This window comes from Galeopterus variegatus, unplaced genomic scaffold (genome assembly GCF_000696425.1).
Source record: "Galeopterus variegatus unplaced genomic scaffold, G_variegatus-3.0.2 Scaffold203, whole genome shotgun sequence".
Classification (NCBI taxonomy): Eukaryota; Metazoa; Chordata; class Mammalia; order Dermoptera; family Cynocephalidae; genus Galeopterus; species Galeopterus variegatus.
Window position 1 is genome coordinate 773,888 of NW_007726314.1, and position 13,085 is coordinate 786,972.

At 45.7% G+C, this 13,085-nt stretch overlaps 1 protein-coding gene across 4 annotated transcripts in view; it reads right to left on the reverse strand.

Annotated features, from left to right (window-relative positions):
• The window catches only part of USP4 (ubiquitin specific peptidase 4 (proto-oncogene)), a 48,677-nt gene that overhangs the window by 18,146 nt on the left and 17,446 nt on the right, over positions 1-13,085 (reverse strand). For 3 of the 4 annotated variants that reach the window (XM_008565794.1, XM_008565796.1, XM_008565797.1), the window contains 7 exons: positions 9,829-9,969; positions 8,858-8,975; positions 5,042-5,215; positions 3,036-3,194; positions 1,666-1,890; positions 806-889; positions 137-231 (listed from right to left, as the gene is read on the reverse strand). In XM_008565794.1, the coding sequence (XP_008564016.1) occupies positions 137-231; positions 806-889; positions 1,666-1,890; positions 3,036-3,194; positions 5,042-5,215; positions 8,858-8,975; positions 9,829-9,969 (996 nt within the window). The remainder of the gene's footprint in view (positions 1-136; positions 232-805; positions 890-1,665; positions 1,891-3,035; positions 3,195-5,041; positions 5,216-8,857; positions 8,976-9,828; positions 9,970-13,085) is intronic. The other variant, XM_008565795.1, reaches the window with a different exon arrangement.

Here is a 13,085-nt window from a genome sequence, read left to right on the forward strand (position 1 = left end):
ATAGCATCTCCTGCACCCAGGGGTTGGGGCAAATCATCATGAGCACCAACTGCCAGAACTTCTCTGGAGTCAAAAATAAGCCAAAGCCTCTAGCTTGTTTCCTCTGACCCTGCAGCAGAAACCACTGAGTACTCACACAAAAATGTCATCCCGAGGCATGATGTGGTTTAGTCCTTCATCCAGCTGGAAAATTTTGTGGAACCGGTGATTATACACATCTGTGACCACCATCTAAGAATCAACAGTAACAGAAAGATTACAGGATGGCTAAGAATGCCCCTACTAACTGCTTAAAACCCAGAAACAAACAAACAAAATGCCCTACTGGAGTGTTGCCTCTAGAGAAGCCATCATGCTACTAGCCCTAGAGCTTCAGACCAAGGCCTGGGGGAAGCAACATGGCTACCACCAGAATTGAATGTACTAGTAACGTCTGCCCTCGAGTGACAGGAATGGTGAGGAATGAGTGCTGACCAGAGACTAGTAGTTGTACAGAAGCTGCCTTTGGGGTATTCCCCAGGGCCAGAAGTCTCCAAGCCACCCTCAGCACACAGTGCTGAAAGCAAAACCTTACTCCTGGCCCTCTGACCATGGCTAGTGTAACCCCAATGGGGGAAAGATGGTGTTTCCTGGAGCTGGGAGGACAGTCTCATCCATAGTGTGCACAGTGAGCAAGGGCTGGGAGGTAGGTATCCAGACACACACAAATAATCACTTTGTGCTGGCCAATAATAACTACCCCAAAACTCCAAAGGACTATGAAGTGTCCCTAATACGCTGTGTGCTACCGATCACCCTGCCTTACGTTTTCTGCAGCAATGCCAGACAGCCTGGAGAGAGCCTCACACAGGTCAGACACGGCCCCCATCAGTGGCACAGTCACGCGGTACTGCAAGGGAGAGATGGTCAAGGTGATGGGGTGCTCTGCAAAGGGGGAAATGAGTTGGAAGGAGCAGGCATCTCTAGAGGCAGAGGTGCCCTTCCAGTAACAGTGTATGGTGAGATCAGGGCTCAGATGAGCCAGCAGCATGGCAAACAAGCAAGTCTGCCTCATTATTCAGGCAGCAGCTTGGGAGTTGGGCTGGTCTTTCCCTCCCAAACATTGCTTTATTTTATTCTTAGCTTTTTGGAATTGTTCACTAATTCCTTTAAAGAACTGTTAAAATTATATAATTGCCACCTGGTCCTACATATCACCTTTCTTTAGAGAGAAAGAAACTAAAGCTGGAAGACTAAGTACTATAATCATGCAGTGAGCCCTTAGCAGGACACTAAGACCTGCTGTTCACATTGCCCATCTGGCCTCTTGTTCTGGTCAAGCTCTCCCAGCTGATTTAAGGGTGAATCTGACTAAGGAAAGTACCTGACTTCTGAGTCAAGATTCAGATTCAAGGACCACTTAGCAGATCAACCAGGTTACTTCAGTTGTGTGAATGGAGCATGGGGAAAAAAGTGACAGAGAAGCCAAAAGACCTTCACAATAGGCCTTGAATGATATGGGATTACATAAATGTCTGATGGAAGCCAAAGGCACACATTTAGGCAAGTGCCAAGGAGATCCAGAGGCAGGCAACGGAATTTCCAATGCTAGAGATGGAAGCAGTCCCACCAGGGTCTCAAGACCAGTCACAGCAAGAAGTGCTATGACGGTGTGGATTCTGTTACCTGGGTTGGTCTGCAGCAAGGGTCAGCAGGAACCAGGAAGACCTCCATAACTCGATCTTTCTTTAAGGGCAGCGGGAGAGTTAGATAGCAAAACGGGTCAAAGGTCACAGAAACCTTAGCACATTCTGGGCAAACCAAAGTAGATTTGAAGAGGCCATGGAAAGTATCCACAATCACAGAATCATTCCTCAACCTGTGATTCTCCCAGGCTTCCTTTGCCACCACCTGGAAAAAGGGATTAAAAAAAAACATTCTCAACGTCTCTTTCACACTCTTTAAATAAATAAATAAATAAATAAATCTCAGTCCTTTTTTCCTGCATCCAGAATAATTCATAGCAAACCCTGAGATGAACCAGGAGGTAGTCTGCAGAGACAAGAGCTTGCTCCAGGCTAGGCAGGGCCAGGACCACACTTAGCATACCATATTTACATCATATGACAGCTCTGTGCCTAGTCCCACACTTAATAAGATGTTGACATGGGATCTAAGGGAAACAAGAGGCTTGTGTGTCCTCTGATGAGAAACAGAAACTCTGAGATCACTGTGGGCACGCAGACCTGACCAGGGCAAGGACTGCCTCCCATGGTATTTCTAATGATCTAAAGTCCCTTTAGAGAGATTTTAATCTATTCTACAGTTCACCTAACTCATGTTTGTCCATTTAAGATCTAAATGCTACTTGAAAGCATTCACATTGATCGTCCCAATGTGACAAGGTAGCTGAAATACTAAATTCCTCTTTCACAGGACAGAAAGTCAAGGTGAACAAGTGTAAATGCCCTAATAATATCAACAACGAATTATTTTAATATTCATAAATGAATTTTAAGGAAAGCAGTAACAATCCTAAGGGTCCACACTATAGACACTTTATAGTTTTCAGAGTACCCTAATTTCTGATTCACCAATGAAATACTAAACAAGCTGACTCTAATTTGAAGAAGTCCAAGAGAGTATTAAAAGTAACTAGAGTTAGCTCCTTTCTTTTTTTTTTTTTTTGTCTTTTTCCGTGTCCGGCAACGGATCGCAACCCTCAGTGTTGCCCCCGTACCGGACCGGGGACTGGCAACGGGATTGCAACCCTCGGTGTTGCCCCCGCGCCTCGCTCAGCCAGTGAGCGGGAACCGGTCTGTATGTGGGATCCGAACCCTCGGGCGGGAGCGCCGCCGCGCTTCCCAAGCGGCGCACTATCCAGTGCGCCACCGGGCCGGCCCTCCTTTCTAAACTGGAATGCCCCATCCCTAGCAACAGTCAGCGGCAACCAGTGTCCAGGCACCAACACTCAAAGACCAGAAGAATGTCTCTGCACTCTCAACGGAACGCAGCTTCTTTAGAATATTATTGTTGAGACATCTTCAATATCATACCGCATCTGGCCGCCCATTGGCATCCTTTAGCTCCAGGTAGGGCTTCTTCTTTACTCGGTTCAGATCTTCATGCAACCCATCTAGAAGAAAGGCTAACAGCTCCTGAGAGTCTTGTTGCTGGTAGCCAGAAAACTGAGGAGCAAAACGTCCCACTTGTGTCTACAACAAAAGCAACTGCATCAGAAGGCATATGATATAAAGAACCAGTGAAGTCAGATGGAAAATTGTCAACAAAAATAGCTTTGCAGAATCAGCTACAGTGAAAGAGAACAACACATGGTGGAGTAACCCAAATAACTCCTGAAGGGACTAAAGAAGGCCAGTAGTTCCCACCAGAAAGAAGGCTCAGAGCTTGGATGCCTATACCAACTAGCCGCCAAAAAAAGAAAAAAAAAAGTCTCAAAGAGCCAAGACAATGATGGGTCTGGAACCCGGGCCATTCCTCTATCAGATGGGGGAAGGGTGGCACCCTGGGTAGCCACACCTAAGTACTGACATGAATCCCTCTCCAATGTCCTTCTTTGGTTCAAAATCTTAAACTCCATAAGAACTTTACAAATGATACCTGCATCAGCTAGAGGAATCCTCCTGCACATAACAGCCCTCATATACCTAAATGACTGTCTGCCCAATATTGCTCTCCACCAGTGATCCTCAGAATGTGGTTACCAACCAGCAACATCAGCATCAGCATCACCTGGGAGCTTAGGAGAAATGCACATTCTCAGGCCTTGCCCTAGACCTATTCAGTCAGAAACTGTAGGGATAGGTCCAGCAGTCTGTGTTTAATAAGCCTAGGGTAGGCACTTGAACTAGTGGCTACCATACCAGACAGTGCAGATACAGAACATGGCAAGCACTGAAGAAGCTCTAGACTACCTCTAACACCCCTAAATACTGTTTGCCAATTGTTTATTTACAGTGTGTTGTCATCTAATTCCATTTTTTTTTTTATGACTTAGTATGTGAACAGTAATTTACATATATTTCCCAGGGATTAATGGGATCAGGGGATGAAAGAGAATTAGTTTTCAATTTCAACAAACCACCTGAGTTTTAAATTTCCTCACTGAGTTAAAGTGCTATTTTTCTTTCCCCTTTGAATCAGAAACATAAATATCTTTTTTACCACGTGATTCATGGAGGCTCCTTGAACCCATGAGATAGGCTAAATAGGATTTGTCAGATTTTAGCCTATGGTGGCAAGGTAATTTCCCTTGGCAAGAAAAAAATATTTAGGATGATGGAAAATCCAAGTTACTCCAAGTGCCCATTGCAGTTCACCCATCTCCACCCCACATCTTCCTGGCTGAGGGACCCAAGTGAGTACTGCCCCTCACATCACCTTCCAAGAATGTCAGCCCAAGTCCTAACTTAGGGATGCCCAACTCAAACTACAGGGGACACAGGCTCCAAGGCTCAGAGAACCGAGAAGTGGCCTTCAGATGATACTAGAAGTTAAACTCAGTTTTTATGATCTGGCTTAGGACAGTGATCATTTAAATATTGCCACCACAGAATACAGCATTCTGAGCAACCAAATGACTTCTGGGCATCTCCAGCCCAGAAGTGGGCATTCACGACACTTAAGACAAGTGTGTGCTGAATGACTGAATGACAGAAAAGAAGGGTCTGATGATGTGGTGCTTTTAGTCTCAGATCCCGTCTTTTTTTTTTTTTTTTTTTTTCCGTGTCCGGCAACGGATCGCAACCCTCAGTGTTGCCCCCGTACCGGACCGGGGACCGGCAACGGGATCGCAACCCTTGGCGTTGCCCCCGCGCCTCGCTCAGCCAGTGAGCGGGAACCGGTCTGTATGTGGGATCCGAACCCTCGGGCGGGAGCGCCGCCGCGCTTCCCAAGCGGCGCACTTATCCAATGCGCCACCAGGCCGGCCCTCAGATCCCATCTTAATCCCAAGTGCAAGTAAATGAATGCCTCATTACAACACTAATGGGAACAATAACTCCACAAATGGGAAAAAGGAAGTATATATATCTCAACCTACTTTGAACATGCGAGGTGCCACATGAGCATCTCTTCCAGACCACATCTGCTTAATGAGCTCTGCATAGGCCTCTGCAATTTCCCCTTTCATCCCCAGAGGGTTGTCTCTGTTGATTTCAGCCTCATACTCATCTTTGAGAAAGTAGTCGGTCAGTGGTGCAGTATTGCTCAGGCACTGAAACAGAACATGATCGGCGCTTACCATCCCTTCTAGAAAGTACATGGAAATACAAAATAAACAAAGTTGTAAAGGGCCACTAAGGGGCAACCCCAACAAAATGAAACACTCAGCAGATTCTCTGAAGGCTCACAACTGTAAGGAGACCTAGCTGAAGGACCACCTTGTGGCTAACCTCCTAGAGCCATGGTCTTGGAGGAGCTCACACATACTACTTAAGACTTCATCTCTGAAACAAGCTACCTTAACGTAAAAGCTGGATAATGTTTTATTCAAGGAAAGATAATAATTTTTTTAAATGGAAGGGACTGGGAAATCCCAGTGTTTCATGAGAAAATGAAATATAAGCTGAAAGAAAAAAAAAAAAAAAAAAACTATAGCCAAACATTATGGGGGGAAAAATCAGGGTAATTAGATAGTATAGAAGCCAATAAATATCATTATACATGTATATACTAATTATAATTCTTCAAATTCAAAAATGAAAGGTACCACATTTTATCAAATGCTTTTTCTGCATGTACGGAGATAATCATATAGTATTCTCCTTTATTCTGTTACTATGTTAAATGATATTGATTAATTTTTCAGGTGTTAAACCAACCTAATTCTCTTGGCACAAACTCCACTTGGTTGTGTATGATCACTTTTATTTAGGTATCATTGAATTTAACTTGCTTTATGTGTGTCTATAGTCATGAGATATAATAGTCTAAAATTTTTTTAAAATTATTTATCAGACTTTGATATCAGAGAATGCTGCCTTGAGAAGTTGTTCTCCTCTACTCCATGGGAATTTGTACACAATTAGTATCATTTCTTCCTTACCTTTGAATATAATCCCCAGTAAAGTCATCCAGAACAAGAATTTAATTTGTCGGCCGGCCTGTGGCTCACTCGGTAGAGTGCGGTGCTGATAACACCAAGGCCACGGGTTCGGATCCCATATAGGGATGGCCGGTGCGCTCACCGGGTGAGCGTGGTGCTGACAACACCAAGTCGAGGGTTAAGATCCCCTTACCGGTCATCTTTTAAAAATAAATTAAAAAAAAAAAAAAAAAAAAGAATTTAATTTGTAAGGCTTTTAATTACCGAATCAATTTTCTTAATCAATTTCTTTAACGAATATAGAACTATTCAGATTTTCTATTCCGTCTTGTGTAAGTTTGATAAGTTGTGCTTTTCAAGGCAACTTGTCCATCTCATCTAAATTGTCTAATGTCATACAAAGTGTTTTACTATCCTCTAATAATCTTTTTTTTTTTTTTTTTTTGATCGGTAAGGGGATCACAACCCTTGGCATGGTGTGGTCTGCGCCACGCTCAGCCAGTGAGCGCACCGGCCATCCCTATATAGGATCCGAACCCATGGCCTTGGCACTACCAGCACCACACTCTCCTGAGTGAGCCACGGGGCTGGCCCCTCTAATAATCTTTTTAACATCTATAGGATCTACAGTGATGTTCCTTTTTTTCATTCCTAGAACTAGCCATTTGTATATTCTCTGTTGTATTCCTGATCAGCCTTCCTAGGGGTTTATCAGTTTTATTAGTTTTTTGGCTGTACTATAAATCTGCTTTGTATCTCATTAATTTCTGTTCTTATCTCTCATTTCCCTCCTACTTCTTTTGGGTTTTATTTGTTCTTTTCCTAGCATCATGAAATGAAAGCTTAAATCATGGAATTGCAATTTTTTTCTTAATATTATTTATATCTAGAGCTATAAAGTTCATTATTATTATCTTTACTCAACAATTGAGGAAAACTGAGGGTACAAAGAGAAAACTTTTCCATGATAAGCCAAATCTCAGGTCTCCTTTCTTCAGTACTATGCTATTCCTACCTCACCACAAGGGTTACTTAATCTTTTAATAAATCTTTTATCTTTTCCCTCATACTCCAAGAAACCTCAAAGTTATACTGTTAAGTCTTATGAGGACAAAACCATATCTGATAAACTCACCACTGGGTCCCCACATATAGTAAAGAATTTTGCCTTGCCCAAAGAGAAGATCTGGCTTTTGCCCTTGGCCTTTGAGAAGTAATCTATTGGCCCTTGGAACATTATGCCTGACAGGAATGTCTGTTTCCCTGGTGGGTCTTGGGTCACACTGGATAATCCAACAATGTGATTTTTGTGGGGAGAGGGAAAGACTTACCATATATAGTCATAGGGTAAGGGCTAGCCACTTCAGAAAGACTAACAATGTGACTTAGGGTGGGGGCTTTGGAACACATGGTTATCAGTCCACCTGGGCAATCAATCAATCATGACTAAGTAATAAAGCCCCAATAAAAAATCTGAACAACTCAGAGCACAGTGTTATTACACCAAAGATTTAGATCCCTGTACTGGCAAGCCGCCAAAAAAAAAAAATTCTGGACCCTGAAGCTTGGATGAGCTTCCATGATTGGCAGCACTGTGTGTATTGCAACACATCCATGCCAGGAAAGTAACATGTCCTAACTCCACAGGTGGAGAACAACAGAGGCTCTACATCTGGAACCTTCTTGGACTCTGCCTATTTGCTTCTTCCCTGATTTTAATCTGTGTCCTTTCCCTATAGTAAATCATCATCAGGAGTATACCAGCTTTAAGTGAGTTCTGTAAGTCTTCTAAGCAAATTATCAAAACTGAGGGTGGTCTTGGGAACCCCAGAACTTGCAGTTGGTTCCAGAAGTGAGGGCAGTCTTGGAGACTGTATCCTCCTAACTTTGTAGTTGGACCTGAACTCCTTGCAGCCCATGTCTATTACAGTGCTGTCACACAGTAATATGACCAATATTTAGTGAACAAATAAACAAGGTTTCAAAGGGAGGATTTTAGGATTTTCTCCAGTAAGGGGTATGGGGGAAGACAGGTATCTTTGGTGAAAAGATAGCCTTCTGGGCCGGCCCGGTGGCGCACTGGAGAGTGCGCTGCTTGGGAGCGTAGCAGCGCTCCCGCCGAGGGTTCGGATCCCATGTGGAGACCGGTTCCCGCTCACTGGCTGAGCGCGGTGCGGGCGCAACACCGAGGGTTGCGATCCCATTGCCGGTCAGTAAAAAAAAGACAAAAAGGAAAAAAAAAAAAAAAAAGAAAAAAAAAAAAAAAAAAAGAAAAGATAGCCTTCAGCAATGCATAATTTAGCTTGGTGTCAGTTGCTGTAAGTGTCCCTCATCCCATCAAAGACCAACCAGGCAACTATTCCAATACTTTCTAGGGAGATCATACCTTAAAATTCAAAATATTTTTACTGTAAAACCAAACACAGAACTGATAAAGACCAATTTGGGGCCATATACCATGAAACCATTCTGTATCAACCAGTGGGAGGTGCCCTGACAGAGACTGCTGAGGCAGTAACAAAGCGTGGGTGGAGACCCCTGGGAGAGGATCAACCCAGTACCTTAGTAGGCCACTCCCACCCAAGCTTCAAGACACAGTGTTATTTATTTATTTATTTTATTTTTTATTTTTTTTTTGTCCTTTTTGAGACCAGCCGCACCGTGCTTAGCCAGTGAGCGCTGTGAGCGTACCGGTCATCCCTATATGGGATCCAAACCCGTGGCCTTGGTGTTATCAGCACCACACTCTCCCGAGTGAGCCACGGGCGAGCTCCGACACAGTGTTATTTAAATGGCAGTTCTCCCCTTTACCTGCAAAGCAGAGTTCATGAAGCAGGTGTTCCCCAGGTTTCCAAGTCCACAGAGCCCAGGCTGTATATGAGATGATGGGGGCTCCTGACAATTATACGAAGCAGAGAAGCCAGATCCACTGGAAAACACAACCCACATCAGCAATAAAAGTGGGGAGCACACATGCCCTCGGGATACCTTTTGGGGCTCCTCTGGGGCCTTTAGAACTTGTACCTGGTAGTAACCCCATGATGCAAGTTCTCTTTCCTCCCTTCTCCAGCCCTCCAGGCCTACCCCCGTCCATCCCCCTTTGACTTGGCATGCTAGTAGGTGGTAATACTATTTGAAGTTTGAAATTTACTATTTGAAATTAAAGAAATACTATCTGAATTTTCCTCTCTTAGGCTTTGGCAAATGCTAATTTTGCATCCCTCCAGCAGACTGAGTGCCAGGTGACTTCAGGGAAGAATATTTTGGTTACCAAGATCAAGAGCTTTCACCTGCCACACCGCCCACCAGGCCACACCCAGCCTTGACTAGGTCTGAGTGTTTACATACACTCTGTCGCCTCAACTCTTCTGCCACTCTGTCTATGCTGTGTGGCCGGAACTCCTGAAATGCTTACAGAAAAGATCACAGCCATCCAGAGGGGAAGCAGGCAGGGCTCTCCCACAGCTGAGAACCATCCCCTCACAGTTATTCTGCCATATGGCCAGTCCATCCCATCACAAACAAATGCAGTGACACCCGGGACCACCAGTGGCTTAGACTGTGGGGAAAACACCAACTCACAGCAGGATAAGCAACTTAAGTGAGAAATAGGAGGCTTACTTTACTGTGGGTATGAAATGGAATGAGAAACCACATGCAGCACATTCCCATGGGGAACTCCAACCCCAATATGGTGAATGTAGTAGCAGATGAGCTCTCCAGATACAGCCTGGAAAAGGACTCAGAAGGAAGGGAAGCAAAGGGAAAGGTCCTGCTCTTACCCCCTGCTGACACCGGAACTGTGCATCCCAGAGATGTTAGTGCTATCACCATTTGCAATGGGAGAGGCAGACACTGAGGAATAGGGACTTGCTGATGATTTTGGAGAGGTAGTAAAATTTCTGCTAGGCGCAGTGCTTGATCTGGGAGAGAGAAGCAGAAAACAATGCTACTGACTTTTTGCAAAGAGCAAGCCCTATTTAATGCCTTAGGTCTCTTCTCAAGAAATAAAAGTTCTCCATCTTCAGTTACTTAAATTGCAAAAAGACTGTTTTCATGCTACTTCAAGGTAAATTTTATTTAAGTGAGATCAAAAAATTAATTGGTCTTCCTCTCTCATTAGTCTACGTAGTCATACGCTGAATTCATCAATGTGATAAACCACAAAGTTGATCTTCAGGGCATCCTGGTTTGATTTATAAATCATAACTTTCCCTGAACTTTAAGAGCTACCACTGAAAGGCATAGACAGGGCCGGCCCGGTGGCGCACTGGAGAGTGTGCCGCTTGGGAGTGCGGCGGCACTCCCGCCGAGGGTTCGGATCCCATGTGGAGACCGGTTCCCGCTCACTGGCTGAGCGTGGTGCGGGCGCAACACTGAGGGTTGCGATCCCGTTGCCGGTCCCCGGTCCGGTACGGGGGCAACACTGAGGGTTGCGATCCCGTTGCCGGTCCCCGGTCCGGTACGGGGGCAACACTGAGGGTTGCGATCCCGTTGCCGGTCCCCGGTCCGGTACGGGGGCAACACTGAGGGTTGCGATCCCGTTGCCGGTCCCCGGTCCGGTACGGGGGCAACACTGAGGGTTGCGATCCCGTTGCCGGTCCCCGGTCCGGTACGGGGGCAACACTGAGGGTTGCGATCCCGTTGCCGGTCCCCGGTACGGGCGCGACACCAAGGGTTGTGATCCCGTTACCGGTCAGTAAAAAAGACAAAAAGGAGAGAAAAAAAAAAAAAGAAAGGCATAGACAAATGACAATAAGAGATGACTTCCTCCAAAAATGATTAACACAAATTAAATCACTGGCTATAAGGACACTAAAATAGGAAAACGGCAATTGTTTTCACTATGCCATTCCAAAGGAATTGCTTTTGTTTCTTCAAATTTGCCAAAGGTGAGTAACCTGTTTCAAACTCACGTTTCTATATTTTTCACACTCTTATTTTAGATTTATTTCTTTCAGATAATTAATTCAAGGGCTAATTGCCCTAAATCTTAAGTTGTTATCAATTTTATCAATCTTCTACTAGAATCTACATAAGAACATATAGAAAGTCAATCTGTCTGCATTGTTTCAAATATGTTAAAGTGTTATTTTCCTTCTAGAATACTGGGTTATTTTTAGAATACAGAAAATGATTAAGATGGGGGCCGGCCCGGTGGTGCACTGGATAGTGCGCCGCTTGGGAAGCGCGGCGGCGCTCCCGCCCTAGGGTTCGGATCCCACATACGGACCGGTTCCCGCTCACTGGCTGAGCGAGGCGCGGGAGCAGCGCCAAGGGTTGCGATCCCGTTGCCGGTCCCCGGTCCGGTACGGGGGCAACACTGAGGGTTGCGATCCGTTGCCGGACACGGAAAAAGACAAAAGACAAAAAAAAAAAAAAAAAGAAAATGATTAAGATGGGGGCCGGCCCGGTGGTGCACTGGATAGTGCGCCGCTTGGGAAGCGCGGCGGCGCTCCCGCCCTAGGGTTCGGATCCCACATACGGACCGGTTCCCGCTCACTGGCTGAGCGAGGCGCGGGAGCAGCGCCAAGGGTTGCGATCCCGTTGCCGGTCCCCGGTCCGGTACGGGGGCAACACTGAGGGTTGCGATCCGTTGCCGGACACGGAAAAAGACAAAAGACAAAAAAAAAAAAAAAAAGAAAATGATTAAGATGGGGGCCGGCCCGGTGGTGCACTGGATAGTGCGCCGCTTGGGAAGCGCGGCGGCGCTCCCGCCCTAGGGTTCGGATCCCACATACGGACCGGTTCCCGCTCACTGGCTGAGCGAGGCGCGGGAGCAGCGCCAAGGGTTGCGATCCCGTTGCCGGTCCCCGGTCCGGTACGGGGGCAACACTGAGGGTTGCGATCCGTTGCCGGACACGGAAAAAGACAAAAGACAAAAAAAAAAAAAAAAAGAAAATGATTAAGATGGGGGCCGGCCCGGTGGTGCACTGGATAGTGCGCCGCTTGGGAAGCGCGGCGGCGCTCCCGCCCTAGGGTTCGGATCCCACATACGGACCGGTTCCCGCTCACTGGCTGAGCGAGGCGCGGGAGCAGCGCCAAGGGTTGCGATCCCGTTGCCGGTCCCCGGTCCGGTACGGGGGCAACACTGAGGGTTGCGATCCGTTGCCGGACACGGAAAAAGACAAAAGACAAAAAAAAAAAAAAAAAGAAAATGATTAAGATGTGCTGTCCCAGCACAGTGCGCAGCCTCCATGGAATTTATTCTCAACTAGGGTTCCCTGTGAGAAGAAAGCAAAACATGGCAGCGAAGATAAGGCATGATCCTATAGCCACACCAGCAGTAGGCAGATGTCAGGAAATTATCCAGAGGTCTAAGTGGGCATCAGGAACCGAGTTCTTCTCCACACTCCGAGGTCATAGCAAGGCAGAAAGAAAGAAGATGTCCACAGCCTCTCACCTTCCCATAGGAAAATGTACCTTTCCTAATCCTGAAGAAATTTTGCTTCTCACAACCTCATTCTCATGCTGCAGAGGAGTCCAAGAACTCAGGCAGCTGCATTAAATGAGATGCATCAAAGCCGAGAGCACTCTCTTCCACCACACAGGAGACTTAAGCATGCATTTCAGGACTGTCCAACATGATGCAGGTATTCCCCAGCCTCCTACACAGGCAAGGGAAGTCTGCTACCCAAGGGTGGTCTGTTATGCAAGGGCAGACTAAATCATCTCAGAACTGGAAACAAGTATTACAGAGTAGTGAAATCCAAATTTTGATGTACAGAACCTCAAGGTATATGGTCTTATATTCCCTTTTCAATATCTATTCACTGGTAACTTACTCTATTTTCTTGACCTTAAAACAGGCAAAAATCCATACAAACCAATACATATATGCAAGACCAAACAATTTTTTAAAGAAACATTTCTGGTTGAAAGAAATAAAAAGTATTTTCTATTTGATATTTGTTTAAAATGTTCTAGAATATTCTGCCAGTAGCTTTCAGAGTATATTCAGTCAAAAAGAAACCCAATAGGGGCCGGCCCGGTGGCGCACTTGATAGTGCGCCGCTTGGGAAGCGCGGCGGCGCTCCCG